At 50.7% G+C, this 25534-nt stretch overlaps 1 protein-coding gene across 4 annotated transcripts; it reads left to right on the forward strand.

Annotated features, from left to right (window-relative positions):
* The first annotated feature begins 10167 nt into the window (after positions 1-10167).
* Positions 10168-25534, forward strand: LOC103653943 (probable xyloglucan endotransglucosylase/hydrolase protein 30). 4 transcript variants are annotated; one of them, XM_020552660.2, is made up of 3 exons: positions 10239-10662; positions 24530-24725; positions 24844-25534. In XM_020552660.2, exons 1-3 carry the CDS (start codon positions 10461-10463, stop codon positions 25361-25363), a joined length of 918 nt encoding a protein of 305 aa, XP_020408249.2. In that variant the 5' UTR covers positions 10239-10460; the 3' UTR covers positions 25364-25534. The 4 variants fall into 4 exon arrangements, with proteins under 4 accessions (XP_023158131.2, XP_020408249.2, XP_035823266.1 ...); XM_023302363.2 differs by lacking the exons at positions 24530-24725; positions 24844-25534 and adding an exon at positions 11701-22385 and having other exon boundaries at positions 10168-10662; XM_035967373.1 differs by lacking the exons at positions 24530-24725; positions 24844-25534 and adding an exon at positions 11701-22385 and having other exon boundaries at positions 10239-11556.

Raw genomic sequence — 25534 nt, forward strand, 5'->3', positions numbered from 1 at the left:
CAGCCTTGCCTCGGCAAAGCCCGACCCTCCCTCGGGGGCTAAAAGGGGGGAACCCCCTCTGCGTCAAAAATTTTCCTCAAAAAAAGATCCTTTCTGCCAGAATGTCTTTCGTGCTTTTTGACTACTTCGAAAGTGGATCCTGAAAACGGCGGAGTACACGTAAGCAGCCAAGGCTGACCGAGCCGAGGGACTCCTACGCCTCCGGGATACGGATACCTCACTCATTACCTTCTGCGATAAGTAACTCGCGTTCGGATAAGTGATTCCGCGGACCGAACAAGTCTTCACGCTCGAAAGCTCCTCTGCCGAAGCGATTCTTCGGGCCTTCTCGACTGCGTCGGTGACAGAACCCTATGGACGGGCAAGAGTACGCGTAAGCGGCAAGGCCGACCGAGCCGAGGGATTCCTACGCCTCCGGGATACGGATACCTCACTCATCACCTTCCGTGAAAAGCAACTCTCGCTCGCACAGACAATTCTGTTACCGACGGAAAAGTCCAGATACTCGAAACAAGAGGAAAAGAAGCGCAGCTTTACAACACGACGATGGTGTGTTTGGGCCTCGGCGACCGCAGAAAACACACGCTACAAAATAATCCGATCCTGTAGGCTCGGATCTTGACGGTTGAAGGGAGCAGCAGCACCCTCGGTGTCAACTACACCTTCGGCGAGGTCCGACCTAGCCTCGGACGGCGACGCGGTCCGAGGATCTCCACTCTGAAGGACGACGTCATCATCACGCCCGGGCCATCGCCGCCAGGGTCTTCTCCAAGAATCCGGCTCCAGCAGGCAGCTCGGCTGGTCACCCCGAGGCCTCGGCCAGCTGTCCCCTGAAGACATCAGCCCAGCCCGAGGCCTCGGCAGATCAACTCTAGCGTCGGTCCCGCTAACGGACGACCCGACCAGGCTCCGGCCGACCAAGTCTTCTTTTCGAGCCAACTCTGCCTCTGTCCGTGCTAACACCGCTACCCCTGGCTTCGGCTCATCGAAGAGCGGCCAAGGGGTTCCTTTAACTAAGCAAGAGAAGCCTCGGATACCAAGGCCGACCGAGCCGAGGGACTCCTACGCCTCCGGGATACGGATACCTCACTCGTCACCTTTGCACGAGGCGACTCACGCTTGGTGAAGCGGTTCAGAAAACCAACAGGCGAGTCTTAGTGCTCGAAAATGAGGAAAAAACACGGCTCCGCGCCAAAAATACATACACGTTCAGGCCCCGACAACCATAATGAACAAAAGACCGGCATTCAAGGTGCCATCACAAACGGAACTCCGGTTCCACCTCCGCAGGTACGAACAACCCCACACGATTGGGGGGCCTGCGGAACAACAGAAGACCGACGAACGGCTCGCCGTCGCCCGCTCCAGCAGCGGCGACGACAACGACTTCTGCTCCGGGGGGCCGAACAGCAGCAGCGATGACCTCAGGGCGGATGCTGCTGCCATGAGGCCCTCGCCCGTGCCCTCACTCGTGAGGCAAGGATGGGCAGAAGGCCGTAGAGTTGGAGGTCGGTCCGTGGGCGGCCCCGGCTATCTCGTCGGCGGAAGAACCTCTTCCAGCTGCCGTGGCGGAAGGCGGCGCCGGGAGCGACTCCAAAGCCACTCGGGTCAGAGAGCCAGGCACGCGGCAGCTGCCAGCGCCACGAACGGCGAACTCCCTCCCCCCCGATCACTGAGGGAAGGAGCGGGCCGCCGCCCGCGCAGGGGCCGACCCCAACTCGGCACACTCCCCTCCCCAGCACTGATGATGAAAATCCTTGAGGCTGAGGGAGGGGCAGAGGCCGCAGCCCGGCTTGCTTTCCCCTGCCATCGAACTGGAGGTCACCGTCTTGGGTGACCGCCGGCGGAGGGGTGCAGCCGGGCTGCATGATGAAAATCCTTGAAGCCGAACGATGGCTGAAAGGTACCAACTCCCACAGAGTTGCGTTCTTCCAACGACAAGGCGAAAGGATTGCGGGTGTCCCCCATCTGGGGGCTCGGAAGGTGGAAAGACACGATGCATAAGGGAGCGCGAAGACATGGCCGCCTTTCAAGGGGGTCACCCTCCTTTTAAAGGCGACTCTCCCTACTTGCGTCCTCAGCCGTCGTGGGCTGAGTCTTCTCCAACACGCTCCAAGATCCTCCCCTTACGGCGCGGGGGCTAGGTCCCACGCGTCAAGCAAGCTGGCCCAGAGCAGAAGAAGCCAAACCGCCGCGCGCGGTGCATGCAACCGCCCAGGGGTTACGAGCATTCCTCCACTTTCGCCTAGACCAGCGGGCAAAAGGGCGGGCAGCCATGCAGGCGGCATGCAACCGCGCCAAGTGGGCGCGCCCCTCCGACTTCCAACACACCTAGCATGGGGGCCCACGCCCACGCGTCATGCAACCGGCGCGCCGGTCGCTACGTGCAAGCAACTGCACCGCCACTGGCACCACTGCCATGCCTCCTCGACTGCGGAACCAGTACCGCGACTCGAGGCAACCCTGCGTACGACCCAGCAGTGCCAGCCAGACGCGACGGTCAATACGGCCAAAAATGGGCCGGCAGTAATGGCGGTGGCAGGCGGGCAGGAGCAGCGGTCACGTCGTCAGCCAAGCTCACGTCCCGTCTAGGGGCAGCGAGAGAACCCTCTCTCACAGCGTGAAGACGGCGCGCCCTCGTTCCGTTCCTCGAACGGCTTGCGCACGCGCAACGGTCGCCTCGCGAACCACTCGCCCCGTCGCATTAACTCCGTGGCGGGACAGGCGGCGCCTCAGGCAGGAGAAGCAAGCGACGCTTCGCCTTCGCCATAATGACCGCGTCCAAAAAGGTACGCCACGTCATTCGATTTCGTATCCTTTTCCTTTTTCCTCTTTCTCTCTCTTACAACAGGGACCGAGAAAGGGGGATACCCCGAAAAGGATCCTTCCCCGTGAAGGAAATAGGCTCCGAGCCTCCCTACTGATCAGTGGTTCAAAGGCTGGCCCCTCGGAGGGGTTTAACAGCCGCCTCAGAGCGCAAGGGCTCCACACCCACTACTGGTCAGAGGTTCGAAGGCCGGCCCCTCGGAAGGGTTCAACGGCTGCCTCAGGCCACTCGGGCTCCGTGCCCACTACTGATCAGGGGTTCGTAGGCTGGCCTTCGAAGGGTTCACATCCGCCTTAGACATAGAGCGAGGGATGACCCTGGGTACGTTCGATACATAACCAAGGCTCGGGCTACGCTCCCGAGGTACCCTAGGACATTTCCGAGACCAGCGGGAACGATCTTGTAACAGAATCCCATCAGAGGGAGGCATCGAGCCCTCGAACCCCGTCGACAGGGGACCGGGTCCGGCAGATCACCCGCAGGTACTTTTGAGAGCGCCTCCGGGCCTCTAGCCGACCCCTAACAAATGGGGCACGGGCGTCCACTCGGATTACCCGCCAGCAGCTCACCGGAGACACCATGTTCGGTGCCCTCCGAGGGCAACATGGCGCTTTCCCCCCCTCCTCCTTGCGGAAAGGCGACGCAGGGGTGTATGTAAAAAAGTTGAGTCTGTCCCTGACCGTCCTCTCGCCCTGTGCAGAGGCTCAGGGGCTGCTCTCGCGAACCCGGCTCCGGCCAAACCGTTGACAGCGTCAACATACCAGCCCGAGAACTTGGGACCCGACCGTGCACCCGGGCTACGACCAGCTCGCATGAGGGAACAACCAGACCAGCCGAAGCATTGCGTGAGGCATTAAGACCTCGGAGGAGTCAAACCACTCCTCCGAGGCCTCGGGGGCTACACCCGGCAGGTGCGCTCGCGCGCACCCCCCGGAACAAAACGCAACCGAGAAAGGCTGGTCCCCTTGCAAAAAAGTGCGACAAAAGCCTCCAAGCGAGTATTAACACTCCCTTCGAGGCTCGGGGGCTACTGTCGGGGACCATAATTAGGGGTACCCCCAAGACTCCTAATTCTCAGCTGGTAACCCCCATCAGCACAAAGCTGCAAAGGCCTGATGGGTGCGACTAAGTCAAGGATCGGTCCATTCGAGGGACTCGATCACGCCTCGCCCGAGCCCAGCCTCGGACAAGGGCAGCCGACCCCGGAGGATCTATGTCTCGCCCGAGGCCCCCCTCTAGCAACGGACATACTTCCGGCTCGCCCGAGGCCCAGTCTTCGCCAAGAAGCAACCTTGGCCAAATCGCCACACCAACCGACCAAATCGCAGGGGCATTTAATGCAAAGGTGGCCTAACACCTTTATCCTGACACGCGCCCTCCGGTCGACAGAGCCGAAGTGACCGCAGTCACTTCGCCGCTCCACTGACCGGTCTGACAAGAGGACAGCGTCGCCTGTGCCGCTTCGACTGCTATGCCACTCGACAGAGTGAGGCTGACAAGCCGCCAGGCCCGGCCTCAGGCACCATAGGAAACTCCACTCCGCTCGACCCAGGGCTCGGACTCGGGCTCAGCCCCGGAAGACGACGAACTCCGCTCCGCCCGACCCAGGGCTCGGACTCGGGCTCAGCCTCAGAAGACGACGAACGCCGCTCCGCCCGACCCAGGGCTCGGACTCGGGCTCAGCCCCGGAAGACGACGAACCCCGCTTCGCCCGACTCCAGGGCTCGAACTCGGGCTCAGCCCCGGAAGACGACGAACTCCGCTCCGCCCGACCCAAGGCTCGGACTCGGGCTCAGCCCCGGAAGACGACGAACCCCGCTTCGCCCGACCCCAGGGCTCGGACTCGGGCTCAGCCCTGGAAGACGACGAACTCCGCTCCGCCCGACCCAGGGCTCGTACTCGGGCTCAGCCCCGGAAGACGACGAACCCCGCTTCGCCCGACCCCAGGGCTCGGACTCGGGCTCAGCCCCGGAAGACGACGAACTCCGCTCCACCCGACCCAGGGCTCGGACTCGGGCTCAGCCCCGGAAGACGACGAACTCCGCTCCGCCCGACCCCAGGGCTCGGACTCGGGCTCAGCCCCGGAAGACGACGAACTCCGCTTCGCCCGACCCCAGGGCTCGGACTCGGGCTCAGCCCCGGAAGACGACGAACTCCGCTTCGCCCGACCCCAGGGCTCGGACTCAGCCCTGGCCTCAGCCAACGGTCTCCGCCTCGCCCAACCCAGGGGCTCGGACTCGACCTCGGCCTCGGAAGACAGACTCGACCCCAACCTCGGAGGAGCCTCCACATCGCCCAACCTAGGGCACCACGGACCGACCACGTCAACAGGAGGCGCCATCATTACCCTACCCCAAGCTAACTTAGGCTACGGGGAACAAGACCGGCGTCCCATCTGGCTCGCTCCGCCAAGCAAGTAATGATGGCGTCCCGCACGCTCTGTGATGACGGTGGCTCGCAGCCCCCTTACGGAAGCAAGAGGACGTCAGCAAGGACTCGACAGCCCCGACAGCTGTCCTTCCGCCAGGCTCCAGCGCTCCTCCGACGGCCACGACACTACATGAACCGGGTGCCAAGACCTCTCCGGCTGCCACGATGGCATGTACTTAGGGCGCTAGCTCTCCTCCGTTAGACACGTTAGCACACTGCTACACCCCCATTGTACACCTGGATCCTCACCTTGCGCCTATAAAAGGAAGGACCAGGGCCCTCTTACAGAGGGTTGGCCGCGCGGGGAAGAGGACAGGACAGGCGCTCGCGTGAGGCCGCTCGCTCCCCTCCCGCGTGGACGCTTGTAACCCCCTACTGCAAGCGCACCCGACCTGGGCGCGGGACGAACACGAAGGCCACGGGATTTCCACCTCTCACGCCCGTCTCCTTCCCCCCTTCGCGCTCCGTCTCGCGCCGACCCATCTGGGCTGGGGCACGCGGCGTCATTTCACTCGTCGGTCCAAGGACCCCCCGGTCTCGAAACGCCGACACCGGTACTCCCTAACCCTAACCCTAACCCCTCCGCTCCTCGACGTCGAACCGTCGCTACCGGCTCCGGACTCTGGTACAGCGGTACTCCGTCCTCCTCCTCGTCCCTCCCTCCGTCTATGTCTGTTCGCTTGCTTGTAGTTGTAGCTATGCAGAACACATCTTGTAGTTGTGCAGAACTCATCTAGATTTGGTGTAGTACATGTGTAGCTGCCTGCCTGGTCGCTGTTCGCTTGCTGGTCGTTTATCTGTTCACTTGCTGGTGGCTCAAATTGGTACTGGCACTGGATCCACAAGCCCACCAGTCCCTGATCCTAGTCAGGCTGATCCTGATGCTAGTGGTACCAAGATGAAGAAAAGGTCCAAGTGCTGGAATGACTTTGATGAATTGACTTAGACTGTCAATGGTAAGAAAGTCAGGTATGCTGCTCGTTGCAAGCACTGTAAGCAAACACTCAGTGCTCGATCTAGTTCTGGTACTGGCCATTTGTTGCGACATAATTGTCCTTCTAAGAAAGCACATGAACGCTCTAGCCAAGTCCAATCAGTGCTTAAGTACAATGCTGATGGTACTTTGCAGCGTTGGGAGTACTCTCCTGTTGTTGCTAGGACTGAACTATGTCGTTTAATTGCTAGGGATGATCTGCCTCTATGGCATGGTTCTACTGCTGCTTTTCAATGTTACATTAATCGAGCTCATAACCCTATATTTGTGCATGTTTCTAGGCAAACCACTGCTAGGGACATGGTTAAATTATATAATGAGCGTATGCAGAACTTAATTGGTACTCTTAAAAATTATGTTGGTTCTATTTGTCTTACCTCTGATATCTGGTCTGGAAAAGCAAAGGAGGATTACTTAAGTGTAGTAGCTCATTTTGTTAATTCTAAGTGGGAATTAGAAAAAAAATTGCTTGCACTTAGGCTCATTGATGGTAAGCATAGTGGTGTTAATATTGCTAATCTTGTAGCTACTGTGATTGATGAGTATAATTTAACTGAAATTTTTTTTGCTATAACTTTGGATAATGCTTCCTCAAATAATGTTGCCATGAAATTTGTAAGACCTTTCTTGTGTGGTTACCTTGGTGTACCTGTTCCTGATAGTAGCCTTGGTACCGATGCATATGATGATGAATTGTCTACTATGTTTTTGCATCAACGTTGTTCATGTCATGTTATTAATTTAATTGTTAAATCTGGTTTGGATCCTATCAGAACATATCTTGATGACTTTAGAACTGCTATAACATTTTTAAATGCATCCAACCAACGTATAGCTGCATATAAAAGCTACTGTATGAGTATGGCTATTCGCCCTCGTAAATTTGGTGTTGACATCTAAATGCATTTGAGAATGATATATTGCTAAGATGTGTTGTTGTTCCTATGAAAGATAAATTCTTGAAGTATTGGAGAGACATTCCAATTTTATATGCAGTTGCATTTATTTTGGATCCTAGAGCTAAAACGAGGGGTTTTAACAAGGTCTTTATTAAGTTATCTAGTTTAACTGGTACTGATTACTCTAGGCTTCGATTTGATGTTCGTACTAAGCTAACCAAGGTATTTCAGTTGTATGAGACCAAATTTGGCGATGCACGCTTGAGTGCCACTCACCAACCATCAGCACTTGGTTGTGGTAAGAAAAAAATGGCATGGGATGACATATATGGTGATGATGACCTTGATGGTGAGTATTATTCTACACTAGGAAGGAGACCAGGTTCCTCTTCTTCTACCCCTCAATCTATCTCTACTCTTGCATCAACATCTGAGCTAGCTTCCTACTTAGACAGTGACACTATCACTGAGTTTGATGAGGACTTCAATGTCCTATCTTGGTGGCATCATCATAAATTAACTTATCCTATTCTTTCACTACTTGCTAAGGATGTCTTGACCGTGCCAGCATCTACTATTTCTTCAGAATCTACCTTTAGTCTTGCTGGCAGGGTGATTGAAGAGCGCCGACTAGCTCCTAATATGGTTGAGATATTGTCCTGTATCAAAGATTGGGAACTCGCTGATGCTCACCTGCAACATAGTGTGGAGGGAGGACACACAAGAACTTGAAGCTGAGCATGAAAACCTCTGGCTTGATGACCCAACAACACTATCTAGGAATGATGAAAATGCTTAGGTGGATCTGCATGTCTTATGTCTTATGAGTTGTATGCATGTATGAACTTATGGAATGTGGAGTTGTGGATTGTGGACTGTAATAAACTAATGAACTTAGGAGCTGGGCTACACTCTTTTTTCCTTCTTAGGGTTTTCTCACGAGGTGTGAGTTTTTACCTAAGAAGGTTTTTAATAAGGCGGCCATTGTACTAACATCTCTATATAATTTATTTCATTTGCATATTTGTGTCCGCGAGTGATCTGTTCTAACTTGTGTAATATATTTTCTCTTTGTGTGTAATATGTTTTGTATGTAATCTGTGGAATCCTATGATCTATGTGTAACCTACGCAATATTATATATTTTGTGTAATCTGTGGCAGCATGTGATTTATATATTTTTAATCTGCGTAATCTATATAATTTATAATTGGTCTGTTATGCATTGAGTTTTTGGGTGGGCCAGTGTGTGGCACGACCCGTTTGGCACGGTGGGCTTTCGGGCCGGCCCGGCACGATCCAGACATGGACGTGCCGTGCTTGGGTACACGGCTGAGCACGTGGGCCGGCACGGCCCAACCCGATCCATTAACGGGTCGTGCCTGGCCCGGCACTATTTGGACCGGGCCGAATCGGGTTCGGATCGTGTCCGTGCCGGGTGGCCCGTTTGGACATCTATATTTCAGCCCAGCTGTTCCGGCTAGCGGTGCCTCACGTAGTAGTACGTCGCACTCCCTGTGATAAATCTCTCACCAGACGCGACGCGTCCATCCCACGTGGCCACGTCCACAATCCAAGCACGTCGCCTGACATTAAGGTAGTGTTTGGTTGAGGAGCCAAGTAGAATGGAGCCGTTCCATCTAGAGATGGCAATGGGTACCCGCTACCCGAAACCCGGTGGGTTTTTGCTCTATTAGGGTATGAGTTTGGATCAATTTCTCTACCATGGGTTTGTTAATGGGTTCAAATGGAAACCCAACGGGTAAGTAGGCATGGGTTTGTTCTTCCACTACCCATACCCGCAAACCCATGAGTTTTTAAAACGCGCCTTAAAATCAACATTCCTTATAAATATGTCTCATTATATTATTAATTGAATATATTCTAATTGAAATAAACTTCATGTAACAAATTTTAGGCTAAAATTAGTTATCATTGTTCCTTTTATGCTAGCTTATTAATGTATTGATTGCCATTTACATGATGAATTATTTTTTATGTTGATGTTAGTGGGTATGAGAAACCTGTTGGGTACCCGAAACCCGCATGGGTATGGGTTTGGGCAAAATTTTATACCCGTCATGGGTATGAGTTTTTTAGCGGGCGTATTTTTTCTTCGCGGGTATGAGTTTGAGTAAGTAATACCCAACGGGTTTTTACCCATTGCCATCTCTAGTTCCATCCCTGATTCTACAAACAGAGCCGCTCTGTTCTGCGTTTGGTAATCTGGAACGGAGCGGCTCTGTTTTTTGTTTGGTTGCAGAGTGAACGGAACGGAGCGTGACTGTGAGAGCGGGATGGTAACGGAGCGGCTCCGTTCGGTTGATTTTTTTGGAGTGGATTGGTTCCGGATCTGAGGAGAATATTCCCTAATTGGAGTCATTCCGTTCTAAACAGCAACAAAACTGAGACAGAACGGCTCCGTTCTATTTGGCTTTTCAACCAAACACTACGGTCCTGTTTGGTTCATGCCTAACTACGCCACACTTTGCCTAAGGTTAGTCGTTCAAATTGAAGAACTAACCTTAGGCAGAAAAGTTAGGCAAAGTGTGGCAAGTTAGCATGCCCTACCTAAGCTCCCGCTGCAGCCGTTTCGCCACGCGCGAAGACACGATTAGGTCAGTCAGATGCGCTGCGTTGCTGTCTTTTTGAGTGGCACGAAACAGGACAAGGCAACGGGCAACCCCACCGGAGCTTAGGACCATTGCCCCCGTCACCAGCGGAGCTTAGCTGTTGCTTTGCTTTGCTTTGCTTATTGACCGCCGGTTACCTACCACGTTACCGCTCCTTTTTTTCCCCGAACCAAACCCGGTGCACCACGACCACGACAGTGGCAGTAGCAGTACTACTCCCGGCTCCTGTAATAATCTTTGTTGGCTGCTCCGTCCTTTCCTTGGGCTTCCGTGGCCACTGGGGGCCCACGCCACACTAACCGAGTCCACCTCAGCATGGGCTGTGGGCTGTGTGGCCTGTGGCTGCGGCTCAAAAAGGCAGCTCCCAACGTCCGCGCATGACGCACACGCAGCCGCGTATCTATCTCTATCCCCCTTCCTCCGGCTCCCGGCTCCGGCCAATTAATATAGCACAAGACCGCGTATAAAGCAAGCCAGGATCATTAGGCAGCCCAGGCCAAGAAACGCGTCTGGGGGTTTTTGGCTCTTGATCGTAAGCCGCCGCCTGCCAGTGGTGCACACGGAAAAAGGAAGGGACAGGGACAGGGACAGGACTCGAGGAGGCCGAGGAGGAAACCGAGGCCAGAGGCTGGAGAGCAGCGAGCCGCGCAGAAGCTCTTCTGCACGCGCGCCCACCCATGGCGGTGAAGGCGAGGGTCTCGCCGACGGGCTTGCTCGCCGCCGCAACGTGGGCAGGCTTATTATCACTCGTGGCTGCCTCCGCCCTCGACGTGCCGACCGTGGCCTTCGACGAGCGCTTCTCGCCGCTCTTCGGCGACGGCAACCTCGTCCGCTCCCCCGACGACAGGAGCGTCCGCCTCCTGCTCGACCGCCGGTCCGGTACGTGTATAGATGTCCAAAAAGCACGTGGCCCGTTAGCACGGCACGAAGCACGTTATTTTAGCACGACACGAGCACGACACGGCACGAATTGAAACGGGCCCGGGCTCAGCCCGGCCCGAATAGCGTGCCGGGCCCGACAGATATTTGAGCCCGTCGGGCTGGCCCGAGCACGGCCCGGTATCTGCCAGGCCTTTTAACCGGCCCGTTTATTCTAATACCACTAAAACCTAAATCCTGATTTCTCCACCCACCCCAGCCGCCAGCCCACTCTCCCACTCTTCCTCTCGCTCCTGGTTCCCTCCTCCCTGCGGCCGGCACACTTCCTGCAGATCCCGCGCGAGTCCTGAGCTCCTGGCCGGCCACGGCGCATGCAGCCGCGCAGACCATAGCACAGGAGCGCCGTGCGGCCGCACCGCTCCCGTGTTCCGCTCTGGGCTCAGGTCGTCGGTGCTGGGCACAGCACCGTGCGATCTCGCGTCTCCGCTCCGGCTCTGCGCTCTTCGTCTCCGCTCCTCCATGGTGGGCTCGTCGCGGCCGGAGCTCAAGGCTCATGTCGTCGCGGCCAGCAGCGCGATGGCCAGCAGCGCGAAGCCCAGCAGCGCGGCCAGGAACGCCGAACGCGCACGCGAAGGCCAGCAGCGCGATGGCCGCCCTCGCCGCGACGACCGCCGTGCTCGGGCCGGCACGGGCTTCTCCGTGGGCCGTGCTTTCCGGGCCAGCCCGGCACGGATGGGCCGGCTCAGTGCCGTGCTCGGCTGGTGTAGGCAGCCCGTCGGGCGGCACGGCCCGGCACGATTATCTGGCCGGGCTCAAACGGGCCGGGCTCAAACGGGCCGGGCTGGAACGGGCTCGGGCTGGGCCGGGCCGTGCCGCCCGTTTGGACATCTATAGGTACGTGGCTCCTTGCAGAGTTCCCGACCCGCACGCACGCACCTTTTTTTTTTCACAGCCGACATGAGTCTTCCATTCCACCCTCTGTTCTTTGCCGTCGATACGGTCTGCTGATAAGCAGGCTGCTTGCTCGCCCCGCCGCAGGTTCCGGGTTCGTTTCGTCGGACTACTACCTCCACGGCTTCTTCAGCGCGTCCATCAAGCTGCCCAGGGGCTACACGGCCGGCGTCGTCGTCGCCTTCTACGTGAGTGTTCCTTCTCAATCGATGCCGCAACGTTACTGGTAGCGTATCCGGTATGTATATCCCCCGCCGCCGCTCTTTCGAAACCGCGGCGAGCCATAGCGAGTCGAGGCCTCGAGGGTGCTACGCGCCCATGTCCTGCCTGCGCCGCACAGGCCACAGGCACAGCACGCTACAGCGCGGCCCACATGGGCTGCCTGGGCTCTGCAGCCCAGAAAAGGCTGCGACGCCTGGCCCCGGGAATAAATGTTCCCTCTTCAGTCATTCACGCCCCTCATGAGTGATGACTGATTAAGGTACAAACAAAAAAAATTAGTTAATGCTACCGAATTGATAGTAGCCCCCCCTGTTTGGTTAAATTTCTAGTACTATTCGCACGCCTCTGCGCCAGTGACTGCAGTGAATGGTGTCCAACCGCTCTGTAGTAGTTGTTGGAGCTTGCAACGTTCAGAGATTCCAACTAGCACATGATGACGTGCATAATGCTTGTGCAATCCTTTTGATCCTGCAGCTGTCTAATGTGTTGGAAAATAGAGTTTGTTTAAGTATGTTGCGTAAATATTGGTTTGTTTCCTGACGCACCTCTTCCTAATGCTAGAAGATAGGAATATAGTTTGTTGAGGTGATAACGCTTGTAACAGAATTGTTGTAATCTCCGGCTTCCTTTGCCTATATTAACATGCAAGCTCGGCAGAGAACATATGCCAGAGTTTAATCAAAAGGCTTCCGCTCCTCTGATTTCTTACATGGTAATCAGAGCCATCACCAAATAGGAATCCCACGATCCCATCTTCAAGCCCTTCAGTTATAGCTCTCATGGCTGGAGCATTATCATCTACTATCCCAAACCTCACCACCATGAATCTCCATCCTATTGTTGACAAGCTCGACAAAGAAAATCATCCAATCTGGCGCGCACAAGTTATGGCTACCATTCGTGGCGTGCGCCTTGAAGGGTTCTTAACAGGAAAGAAGACGAAGCCAGCAGAAGAAGTAGAAATCAAGGATGTTGATGGCAATCTCATTAAGACTGCAAATTCAGAATATGAAGACTGGATCGCTGCAGATCAGCAGGTTCTCAGCTACTTGCTCGCATCTGTGTCCAAGGACATTCGGATGCAAGTGGCATCTAAGAGTTCCGCAGCAGAAGCATGGAGCACCATTGAAGTGCTCTTCACATCCCAGACTCGTGCGCGTGCTGTCAACACACGCCTTGCACTGGCAACCACAAAGAAGGGTGCAATGAAGGCCACCGAGTACATTGCCAAGATGCGTGCACTCGGTAATGAGATGGCTGCCGCTGGCCGTCCTTTAGAAGAAGAAGAATTGGTCGAGTACATACTAGCAGGACTTGACGAAGAATATGATTCGGTGGTGAACTCAGTTCTCGCCAAGACCGAGCCTACCACCGTAAGCGAACTAGTTGCCCAGATTTTTGCTTTTGAAACTCGTGTTAATCTACGCAGTTATGATTCTTCTGGATCATCGGTGAATGCTACAAGCCGTGGTCGTGGCCGTGCTGGACCATCACGTAGCGGCTTCAGTCGCGGACGTGGTGGTGGTCGGGCGTTCAACAGCTCGACACAAAGTGGTCGAGGGTCCTTCCACAATAATAACCCTCGGTCTAATGGTCATAGTGTCACCAATCGCCCACAATGCCAAGTCTGTGGCAAAATTGGACACACGGCCGATCGTTGCTGGCATAGATTCGACGAAAATTTCACTCCAGATCAGAAGCATGTTGCTGCAGCTGCCACAAACTCATACAATGTCGACACAAACTGGTATATGGACTCGGGAGCCACTGATCATATAACAGGAGAACTTGACAAATTGGCTGTTCGTGACAAGTACCATGGCGCGGAACAAGTTCACATGGCAAATGGAGCAGGTATGAAAATTAGTCACGTTGGAAAATCTATTATTCATACCCCTTCACGAAATCTTGAATTACGCAATGTCCTTCATGTCCCACATGCAACAAAGAATCTGATATCCACTCATCGATTTTCCTTAGATAATAATGTATTTTTTGAGATTCATCCTTGGTTCTTTCTTGTAAAGGATCGGGACACGAGGACCACTCTGCTTAAAGGAAATTGTCACCGAGGCCTGTACCCTTTGCCATCCTCTTGCCACAAGAAGCTTGCTCTTGGAGTCAATAAGCCATCCCTTGTCAGATGGCACGATCGTCTTGGTCATCCATCTTTTCAAGTCGTTGAAAGAGTCCTTAGAGATTATAATCTTCCACATCAAGTTGAGTCCAATAAAGAGTATGTTTGTGGTCCTTGCCAACAAGCAAAAAGCCACCAGCTTCCATATTCAAAGTCTAGTAGTGTGTCAAATCAACCTCTAGAACTTATTTTTTCTGATGTCTGGGGACCTGCTCCCGAATCTGTAGGCAGATACAAGTATTATGTCAGTTTTGTGGATGATTATAGCAAATTTACTTGGATCTATTTATTGAAATTCAAGTCGGAAGTTTTTAAAAAATTTCAAGAATTTCAGAATCTAGTTGAGCGCTTGTTCAATAGAAAAATTATTGCGGTTCAAAGTGATTGGGGAGGAGAATATGAGAAACTTAACCCTTTTTTCACTAAAATTGGCATCTCTCATCATGTCTCGTGTCCTCACGCTCATCAACAAAATGGGTCTGCTGAAAGAAAACATAGGCACATTGTTGAGGTTGGGCTATCTCTTTTAGCACGAGCATCCATGCCACTAAAATTTTGGGATGAAGCGTTTCTTGCTGCCACTTATCTCATAAATCGTACACCCAACAAAGTCCTTCAATACTCCACATCTCTAGAAAAAACTATTCTTGGTTAAACCAAAATTTTCCTCCTTGCGTATTTTTGGTTGCGCATGTTGGCCTAATCTTCGCCCTTTCAATTCCAGAAAACTTGAATTTCGATCCAAAGAGTGTATTTTCTTAGGGTATAGCAATATGCACAAAGGCTTCAAATGTCTTGAGGAAAATACAGGGCGCATCTATATTTCTAGAGATGTTGTTTTTGATGAGAATATCTTTCCCTTCTCTAAATTACATAAAAATGCAGGAGCTAAATTAAGATCTGAAATATTACTTTTACCGCCAGTCTTGCTTCCTAGCCATTTCGGGGGTACGAATATGGATTACGTGACTAATCTTTCTAAGAATCAAGATACTGCGACAAGCTGTTCTGTGCAGATTCCAGCAGAAAAAAGGAGCATGCAAGGTGCCCCTACAAGCAACGTGGGCAACTCTGCAGCATGGGAGCATTATCCACCACTACCAATACGTGTACCAGCATGCAGTACGCCACCAGCATGCAGCACGCCATCTGCTCCAATCTGTGCACCGTCTGACAGCTCTCCTGTAAATGTATGTGCACCGCCTGACAGCTCTCCTGTAAATGTATTATCTTCTGCAGATGGCACACCGCTGTTTTCTTCACCCACGCGTCCAGAGGATACGCCCAGCATTGCCAGCACAACGCCTGATCACGCTGGACCTTCTGCGACACAAGGGGGAGAAATTGAACAAGCAATAGTTCCCATACCGCAAGCTCCAGCAATAGAGGAAAATCCACCGAGGACAAGACTTCAGCATGGTATTCGACAACCCAGAGTTTACACTGATGGTACTATTCGCTATGCTTTTCTTGTCTCTGCTGACAGTGAGCCTAGAAATCTCGAAGACGCTATTGGTAATAAAAATTGGAAGCATGCAATGGATCTTGAATTTAATGCTTTGATTAAAAATAACACATGGCACCTGGTGCTGTTCATTTGAGGGGATTTTCCCTTTATTTTCTTTATTGGAAAATATAAGAAATGAAAAAAAAATGAGGAGGGAGGCCAGCCGAGTGGGCCGCTCAAGGCCTGGTGGCCGAGTAGCCCACCAGCTAGCTCGTCCCGTAGGGCACGCGAAGGGGCACCAGGGTGCCGGAGAAAACCAGAGACTGGAGGCTTCCCAGGGGGAGGTGGCGGCGGCGTTCAACAGATTTTTTCGATCTGTGCGGCTCGTTCGTCCGGATCTTTCGGTAAAAATCAGTTTGCCTTCTCTCCTCTCGGCTCCTTAAATGGGAGCTCGATCCCCTGGCCGTTTGGCTCATCTCTCGGCAGACGCTCGTATCTGCTTTCTCTCCCTGTTCACTGCTCCAATCGAATCTCGGTAGATTTGTTCGATCTCCTGTGGTGATTCTCGCTGGTGGTGATTGGAAGAGGGTAGAGGTGATCCCTGCGCTCGTGTTGCTCGGTCTACGTGCGTTCTACTGCTGTACCAGTGCACCTGTGTGGTGCTCTGTGGGCTCTGATTATTGTCCACCGTGGCCTGGTGCTTGGGCTCCCTACTGCGCGGTGTTCCTCTTCTCGGGCTGGTGTCGAGGACGTCTCCCTCGACTCCGGCAGCGGCTCTAGTATCTCCGTCAACCTCCCGCCGTGCAGGTCCGGACGTGGGCGGCGGAATTGGTTTTCTGGGACAGAACCTCGTGTTCGCTGAGCTGGTCTTCCCACGTAGACAATCTACGTGCTGTGAGTTACCCGTTGCCTCTCATTATTTATTGAGTAATTTTGTGCAATCTGCTAGTATTATTTACTTGGGTGTGATTGCACAATTTATGGGCGGATTTGATTGCTCGATGATGATAGCGGTGTAGTGAGACGACGTGACAGTCTGGGTTTTGTGTGTTGTTATTTTCAGCATTGATATTATCTGTGCCTAGTTATTTCTTACTATTGTGCAAGCTGATTATTTAAGTTCATTATTGTTCCTTAATTCTTATGCACACTGTTTTGATCTTAATATTCATGCTTGATTTCTAGGCTCATAATATTTGTTCTAAAACCCTGTTTTGGTAAGATAGGACTGTCATGTTAGTCGAGGATCTTTGATCACCCTTTAGCGTTGGAGGGCTGTCTTGTGCAGCAACCCGCTATTTTGAGAGCAATACTTTAAGATAAACAATTATGTTTATTTGTTTAATCTGCCTTCTTCATCTGCAAGCCATGTTTAATTTCCAAATGGACCTGTGTAGCTATTTTACATGTTTACATGTCTTAGAATTGCTACTGTTCATTGCTGCTATAATTACATATGGCATTTGTCTGAGTTATATGCTTGTTTTATTCGGAATTAGAATATTTAATCTATTTAAATATGTAGAAAGCATGTCACTTATTTCTCTAAATTTACAACAATCCAGAAAACCAATTCGTATTATGGCCTCCAGTTCTGATGTCATTAAGCCTGAAGCGTTCGACGGCGCTAGCTTTAAGCGCTGGCAGATTAAGACTCGCATGTGGCTCACTGACCTAAAATTATTTTGGGTAGTGACATCGGCTGTTCCCCAGGTTGCATCAGATGATTCTGATGATGCAGCGAAGGCCGCCGCACTTGCGGAGAAGGCCAAGTGGGACGAAGCCAATGAGGCATGCTTGTCTCGTCTGCTGAACGTCTTGTCGAACCGCTTATTCGACGTGTACTCTGGTTTTACCTCCGCTAAGGGTCTATGGACTGAACTTGAGAACGAGTTCTCTGAAGTTGACAATGGCAATGAGTCATTCACAACGGAAAACTATCTCAACTATAAAATGGTTGAGGGAAGGTCTGTTATGGAGCAGCTACAGGAGATTCAACTCCTTGTTAGGGACTTGGTCCAATATGGTTGCGTCCTACCAGATAGTTTTCAGGTGAATGCAATACTGGCAAAGCTCCCGCCTTCTTGGCGAGACTTTGTGACTTCACGCCGCCACATGAAGAAGCAAATGACTCTCACTGAGTTGTCAGCTACGATAAATGTGGAAGAGCGTGCAAGGTCCAGTAACAAGCCATCTCAGCAACTCCAGGCTCACGTTGTTGAGAAGGGTGGAGATAGAAAATTCCAGAAGAAGAAGAAGAACTCTCCACAGAAGAATATGAACCAACCTAAGTCCAAAAAGATGAAGAAGAAAAAGGAGGACTTTATCTGCTACGTTTGTGGTGTCTCCGGGCATACAGCTCGGAGGTGCAAACTTAGGAAGGGAAAAGGTCCTCCACCTCAGCGCAAAGAAGGGAACGTGGTGGTTAACTCCACCCCAGGGTATGCACCTCAGGCCTTTATGGCAAGTCCATCAGATGACTGGTGGATGGATTCCGGTGCTACTGTTCATATTTGTGCTGATCGATCCATGTTCTCTTCATTCCAGGGATTCAACAGCGCACCAGTCTTGATGGGAAATGGTGTTCCGGCAGCAGTTCGAGGTACTGGACAGGTCTGCCTGAAGTTAACTTCAGGAAAGACGCTCGTGCTGAAGGACGTACTCTATGTGCCCTCGATGAGCCGGAACCTCATTTCAGTGTCGCTGCTATGTCGACAGGGTCTCAAATTAGTGTTTGAGTCTAATAAAGTGGTCTTGTCTAAGTTTGGTACTTTTGTTGGAAAGTCGTATGAGTCAGGCGGTTTGTTCCGTCTTTCTGTTTTGAATAATCATTCTTCTTACCATGTTAATGTGGTCTGTAATAACGATTCCATTAATAATATATGGCATTCCCGTTTGTGTCATGTGAATTTTGAGGCCATTAAGAGATTAAGTGACATGTCTTTAATTCCTGAATATAAACATGTTAAAGGTGTAAAATGTGGTATTTGTGTGCAAGCTAAGCAGCCTAGAAAACCGTTTCATACGGTTGAAGGCAGAAGTACCACTCCTTTAGAACTAATTCACTCAGATATCTGTGAGATGAATGGTATAATCACAAAAGGCGGTAAAAGATACTTTCTTACCTTGATAGATGATGCTACTAGGTTCTGTTATATTTACTTACTCAGAACTAAAGATGAAGCACTAGAACACTTTAAGATCTATAAGACTGAAGTTGAAAACCAGCTAGACAAGAAAATTAAAAGGTTACGGTCTGATAGAGGAGGTGAATACCTTTCCAACCTTTTTGATGAGTACTGCAAAGAGTGTGGAATCATTCATGAAACCACTGCTCCTTATTCACCTCAGTCAAATGGGGTAGCTGAAAGGAAGAACCGAACGGTGTGTGACTTAGCTAATGCTTTGTTGCAAAGTTCGGGGATGCCTGACATATGGTGGGGCGAGGCAGTACTCACAGTATGCTATGTCCTGAACAGGGTGCCGCCTCGCAACCGTGAGGCCACACCCTATGAAGGATTTAAAGGAAGGAAGCCAGATCTTTCGCATCTTCGAACTTGGGGCTGCCTTGCAAAGGTGAATGTCCCGTTGCCGAAGAAGAGAAAGTTAGGCCCTAAGACCGTAGACTGTGTCTTCCTGGGTTATGCACATAACAGTGCAGCTTATAGATTTCTAGTGGTCCATTCCGAGACAAGTGAAGTTGCTATAAATGTAATAATGGAGTCTCGAGATGTGACATTCTTTGAGAGCATCTTCCCTATGCGGGATAAGGAAGTAGTAGCCCCAGATGGTCCATCTCGGACATATTCTCTGCCCTCGAGTGTCAATGACCAGACTCCAGATTTGGAGTTAAGGAGGAGTAAGAGACAAAGGACTGAAAAGTCTCTGGGTGATGATTATATTATCTATCTAGTGGATGAAGAACCACGCTCCCTCACAGAGGCATATACATCTCCGGATGCAGAGTACTGGAGGGAGGCTGTCCGTAGCGAGATGGATTCAATCATCTCGAACGGAACTTGGGAGATAACTGATCTCCCAGCTGGTTGCAAGCCTGTGGGCTGTAAATGGATCTTTAGGAGGAAGAGGAGACCCGATGGTACTATTGAAAAGTACAAGGCCCATCTTGTGGCTAAGGGTTTTACTCAAAAGAAAGAGGAGGATTATTTTGATACTTATTCTCCGGTGGCTCGATTGCCCACAATCTGTGTGCTTTTAGCACTGGCAGCTGCTTATAAACTTCTTGTCCATCAAATGGATGTAAAGACAGCATTCCTAAATGGAGAGCTGGAAGAGGAAATTTATATGCAGCAACCAGAAGGATTTGTGGTTAAAGGTCAAGAGAGCAAAGTGTGTCGCTTGATTAAATCCTTATACGGTCTTAAACAAGCTCCCAGACAATGGCATGAGAAGTTTAATAATACTCTAACCACTGCCGGGTTTTGTGTAAACGAAGCCGACAAGTGTGTGTATTATCGCTTCTCTGGGGGCAAAGGTGTCATCATGTGTTTATACGTTGATGACATATTGATATTTGGGACCGATTTGGAGGCTATCATGGAGACAAAATTATTCCTCTCCAAGAACTTTGATATGAAGGACTTGGGTGAAGCTGATGTTATACTGGACATCAAGCTGATAAAGGGTGAGGATGGGATTACTTTGTCACAATCCCATTATGTGGAAAAGGTCCTGACTCGCTTTGGACATATGGACTGTAAACCAGTCACCACGCCCTATGATCCATCCTACACGCTCAGTAAATATGAAGGCGAGCCTGTGAACCAGCTACTATATTCGCAGATCATCGGATCTCTCATGTACCTGAGCAGCGCAACTAGACCAGATATCTCATATGCAGTATGCAGACTGGCTCGTTATTCGGCCAGTCCAGGAGATAGACACTGGGTAGCCTTGTACAGAGTGCTTCGGTATTTGAAGGGAGCGATGAATCTTGGTATTAAATATACCGGATTTCCGTCAGTACTTGAAGGATTCAGTGATGCAAACTGGATCTCTGACTCGGATCAAATGAAGTCTACAAGTGGCTATGTGTTCACTTTAGCTGGTGGGGCCGTGTCATGGAGATCGTCTAAACAATCAGTGTCGACACGTTCCACCAAGGAGGCTGAATTAGTTGCACTTGATTCAGCAGCATTGGAGGCTGAATGGTTGAGAGACCTATTGTCAGACCTTCCAATGCTAGCAAAGCCGATACCGGCTGTCCTAGTATACTGTGACAACACTTCTGTGTTGCTGAAAGTGAACAGTAGAAAGGACAACCAAAAATCCTCGAGGCATATCAGAAGACGACTTGATTCATGTCGGCATGCTAGAGAGACGGGTGTAATAACCGTAGATTACATCAAGTCTGAAAGGAACCTTGCTGATCCTTTCACCAAAGGGCTGGCTCAAAAGCCAATTCAAGCAGCGTGTATGGGAATGGGACTCGTACCCTGTTAGCGGTTTCAACTGCGGATAACTGTCCTGTGTGACCGGAGATCCCGAGATCCAGGCTCCAGGAAACGAAGCACTGTGGAACCAAGAGCACAAAAGATAAAGAGTCTCATGAGCTGCTGTGCTCTAACTGTATGGCAGGTTGAGCGATATGCTCTTAATGAAGTCAATGCTATAAGCAGGGAAATTGTCCTACAGAATTTCCTTAACGATTTCACCTATATGAGCTGACTGTGGGGTCGCAGTCCAGGAGAGAATGGGGTTTTCTCTCTAGTGAGCTCATGAATAGATATTAAAGGGCATGACCGTAACGCCCTGCCCCGTAAGAGAAGCAGATAATCTGCCTAGTACTATGTGCCTTTTGTGCGAAGATTCTCACACTAGGGTTTGTGGATCAAGGCGTAGTCCTCCGCTTACTCGTGCAGGGTTGGAACACACTGGGATAGGCTTTGGTTCAAACCTAACAAGTACCTCTGCCGAAAAGTAGTATATAAACAGTACAGGAGCTCAATGACATTGATCAGAAAATAAGAGTGAAAATGGTGGGGATTGCTGTTCATTTGAGGGGATTTTCCCTTTATTTTCTTTATTGGAAAATATAAGAAATGAAAAAAAAATGAGGAGGGAGGCCAGCCGAGTGGGCCGCTCAAGGCCTGGTGGCCGAGCAGCCCACCAGCTAGCTCGTCCCGTAGGGCACGCGAAGGGGCACCAGGGTGCCGGAGAAAACCAGAGACTGGAGGCTTCCCAGGGGGAGGTGGCGGCGGCGTTCAACAGATTTTTTCGATCTGTGCGGCTCGTTCGTCCGGATCTTTCGGTAAAAATCAGTTTGCCTTCTCTCCTCTCGGCTCCTTAAATGGGAGCTCGATCCCCTGGCCGTTTGGCTCATCTCTCGGCAGACGCTCGTATCTGCTTTCTCTCCCTGTTCACTGCTCCAATCGAATCTCGGTAGATTTGTTCGATCTCCTGTGGTGATTCTCGCTGGTGGTGATTGGAAGAGGGTAGAGGTGATCCCTGCGCTCGTGTTGCTCGGTCTACGTGCGTTCTACTGCTGTACCAGTGCACCTGTGTGGTGCTTTGTGGGCTCTGATTATTGTCCACCGTGGCCTGGTGCTTGGGCTCCCTACTGCGCGGTGTTCCTCTTCTCGAGCTGGTGTCGAGGACGTCTCCCTCGACTCCGGCAGCGGCTCTAGTATCTCCATCAACCTCCCGCCGTGCAGGTCCGGACGTGGGCGGCGGAATTGGTTTTCTGGGACAGAACCTCGTGTTCGCTGAGCTGGTCTTCCCACGTAGACAATCTACGTGCTGTGAGTTACCCGTTGCCTCTCATTATTTATTGAGTAATTTTGTGCAATCTGCTAGTATTATTTACTTGGGTGTGATTGCACAATTTGTGGGCGGATTTGATTGCTCGATGATGATAGCGGTGTAGTGAGACGACGTGACAGTCTGGGTTTTAGTGTGTTGTTATTTTCAGCATTGATATTATCTGTGCCTAGTTATTTCTTACTATTGTGCAAGCTGATTATTTAAGTTCATTATTGTTCCTTAATTCTTATGCACACTGTTTTGATCTTAATATTCATGCTTGATTTCTAGGCTCATAATATTTGTTCTAAAACCCTGTTTTGGTAAGATAGGACTGTCACGTTAGTCGAGGATCTTTGATCACCCTTTAGCGTTGGAGGGCTGTCTTGTGCAGCAACCCGCTATTTTGAGAGTAATACTTTAAGATAAACAATTATGTTTATTTGTTTAATCTGCCTTCTTCATCTGCAAGCCATGTTTAATTTCCAAATGGACCTGTGTAGCTATTTTACATGTTTACATGTCTTAGAATTGCTACTGTTCATTGCTGCTATAATTACATATGGCATTTGTCTGAGTTATATGCTTGTTTTATTCGGAATTAGAATATTTAATCTATTTAAATATGTAGAAAGCATGTCACTTATTTCTCTAAATTTACAACACCTGGTACCTCCATGTAAAGGCAGAAACATTATCGACTGCAAATGGGTCTATAAAATTAAAAGAAAGGCGGATGGCAGTTTGGATAGATACAAAGCTAGACTTGTTGCAAAAGGATTTAAACAGCAGTATGGAGTAGACTATGAAGAAACATTTAGTCCTGTAGTCAAGCCTGCAACCATAAGAACAATTTTGTGTTTAGCTGTGTCAAAAGGATGGTGCTTGAGACAATTAGATGTGAATAATGCTTTTCTTCATGGATATTTAGAAGAAGAAGTTTACATGCGTCAGCCTCCTGGTTATGAAGATAAAACATGCCCTGATTTTGTATGTAGACTAGACAAAGCTATATATGGATTAAAACAGGCACCTCGGGCGTGGTATTCTAGGCTCAGCAACAAGCTTCTCGAATTTGGATTTAAGATGTCTTTATCCGATAACTCCTTATTTTATCTGGATAAAGATGGTGCAAAAATGTTCATTCTTGTTTACGTGGACGACATAATTGTGGCTAGCGCTTCATCTCAGGCTGTCACAACCCTTCTAAGAAAACTTGGAGATGAGTTTGCTCTTAAGGATTTGGGAGATCTGAGTTACTTTCTTGGAATTGAGGTAAATAAAGTTAATGATGGTATAATTCTTACTCAAGGTAAATATGCCAATGATCTTCTAAAAAGAGTTAACATGGCATCTTGTAAATCGGTTAGCACGCCAATGACTGTTGGAGCAAAGTTACATTCGGCTGGTGGTACGTTACTTGGTCAAAATGATGCAACACGGTACAGAAGCATAGTAGGAGCACTTCAGTATTTGACTCTCACCAGACCAGATATTTCTTTTGCAGTAAACAAAGTATGCCAATTTTTACATGCTCCTACAGATGAACATTGGGCTGCTGTGAAGAGAATACTGCGATATATAAAGTCATGCACCAAACTTGGCATCAAAATTGCTAAAACCAATTCTTTACTTGTGAGTGCTTTCTCAGATGCAGATTGGGCTGGTTGTCTTGATGATAGAAGGTCAACCGGAGGATTTGCAGTGTTCTTGGGAACTAACTTAATTTCTTGGAGTGCACGGAAACAACCTACAGTATCAAGATCAAGCACGGAAGCAGAATATAAAGTTGTAGCTAATGCAACAGCTGAAATTATGTGGATTCAAACTTTGTTACGGGAAATTGGGGTTCAAAGCCCTCAACAGGCAAAAATATGGTGTGATAATATAGGTGCCAAATATCTATCCAACAATCCGGTCTTTCATGGTCGAACTAAGCATATAGAGATAGATTATCATTTTGTTCGAGAAAGGGTGGCAAGGAAACTGTTGCACATTGATTTTGTGTCATCTGGAGATCAGGTCGCCGATGGATTCACGAAGCCCTTGCCGGTAAAACAATTAGAAAATTTTAAACACAATCTCAACTTAGCTAAGTTGTGATTGAGGGGGTGTGTTGGAAAATAGAGTTTGTTTAAGTATGTTGCGTAAATATTGGTTTGTTTCCTAACGCACCTCTTCCTGAGGCTAGAAGATAGGAATATAGTTTGTTGAGGTGATAACGCTTGTAACAGAATTGTTGTAATCTCCGGCTTCCTTTGCCTATATTAACATGCAAGCTCGGCAGAGAACATATGCCAGAGTTTAATCAAAAGGCTTCCGCTCCTCTGATTTCTTACATAATGGAGACGTATACGAGAAGACGCACGACGAGCTGGACTTCGAGTTCCTGGGCAGCCGGTGGGGCGGGCAGTGGCGCGTGCAGACCAACGTCTACGGCAACGGCAGCACCAGCCACGGGCGGGAGGAGCGCTACCTCCTCCCCTTCGACCCCACCCTCGAGGCCCACAGCTATTCCATTCTCTGGGCTCCCACCCACATCATGTACGCATCACAGTGGCACAGTCACCAGTAAACTAGAAAGCAGCGCTACGTACTCTCTACTAGTCTCTACATTGATCAGTGATTACTTACTGCATGCGTGTTCAATCTATATATGCAGCTTCTACGTCGACGACACGCCGATCCGGGAGGTGGTCCGGCACCCGGACATGGGCGGCGACTTCCCGGCGAAGCCGATGGCGGTGTACGCCACCATCTGGGACGGGTCCGCGTGGGCCACGGACGGGGGCAAGTACAAGGTCAACTACAAGCACGCGCCGTTCGCGTCCGACTTCTCCGGGCTGGTCATCGTCGGCTCCCGCGCCGACGATCCGGTGCTCCGGGACCAGGAGGACCTCCTCGGGCTCGTGACGGCCGACTACTACGCCGCCGTCATGACGCCGCGGGAGCGCGCGGCCATGCGCGCCTTCAGGGCGCGCCGGATGACGTACACGGTGTGCTACGACGCCGTGCGGTACGCGGACGGGCCGTTCCCCGAGTGCGACAACTCGGACGAGGAGAGGGAGTCCTTCTCGGCCTGGGGCGAGTCCAAGACCGTCGTCGTGAGGCCCCGCGCCCGAGGCCGCCGCCCGCGCGGACGCAAGGTCGGCGCCGGCGCCCGGCGCCACGGGACGTGCTGACGTGTCAAGCAGATGAGATTTCGTTGACAGAAAAAAAAAACCAAGATCTGTTGCGAAAGCTATTTGGCCGACCCGCATGCAGGTTGTAAAGCTAGGTGTAGGGACTAGTAGGGATTAATGCGTTATGATTCTTTGATTCCTTGGGTGACAGTTATAAATTTCTTATTATTA

The sequence above is a fragment of the Zea mays genome, chromosome 4, assembly GCF_902167145.1.
Source record: "Zea mays cultivar B73 chromosome 4, Zm-B73-REFERENCE-NAM-5.0, whole genome shotgun sequence".
NCBI classification, from domain to species: domain Eukaryota; kingdom Viridiplantae; phylum Streptophyta; class Magnoliopsida; order Poales; family Poaceae; genus Zea; species Zea mays.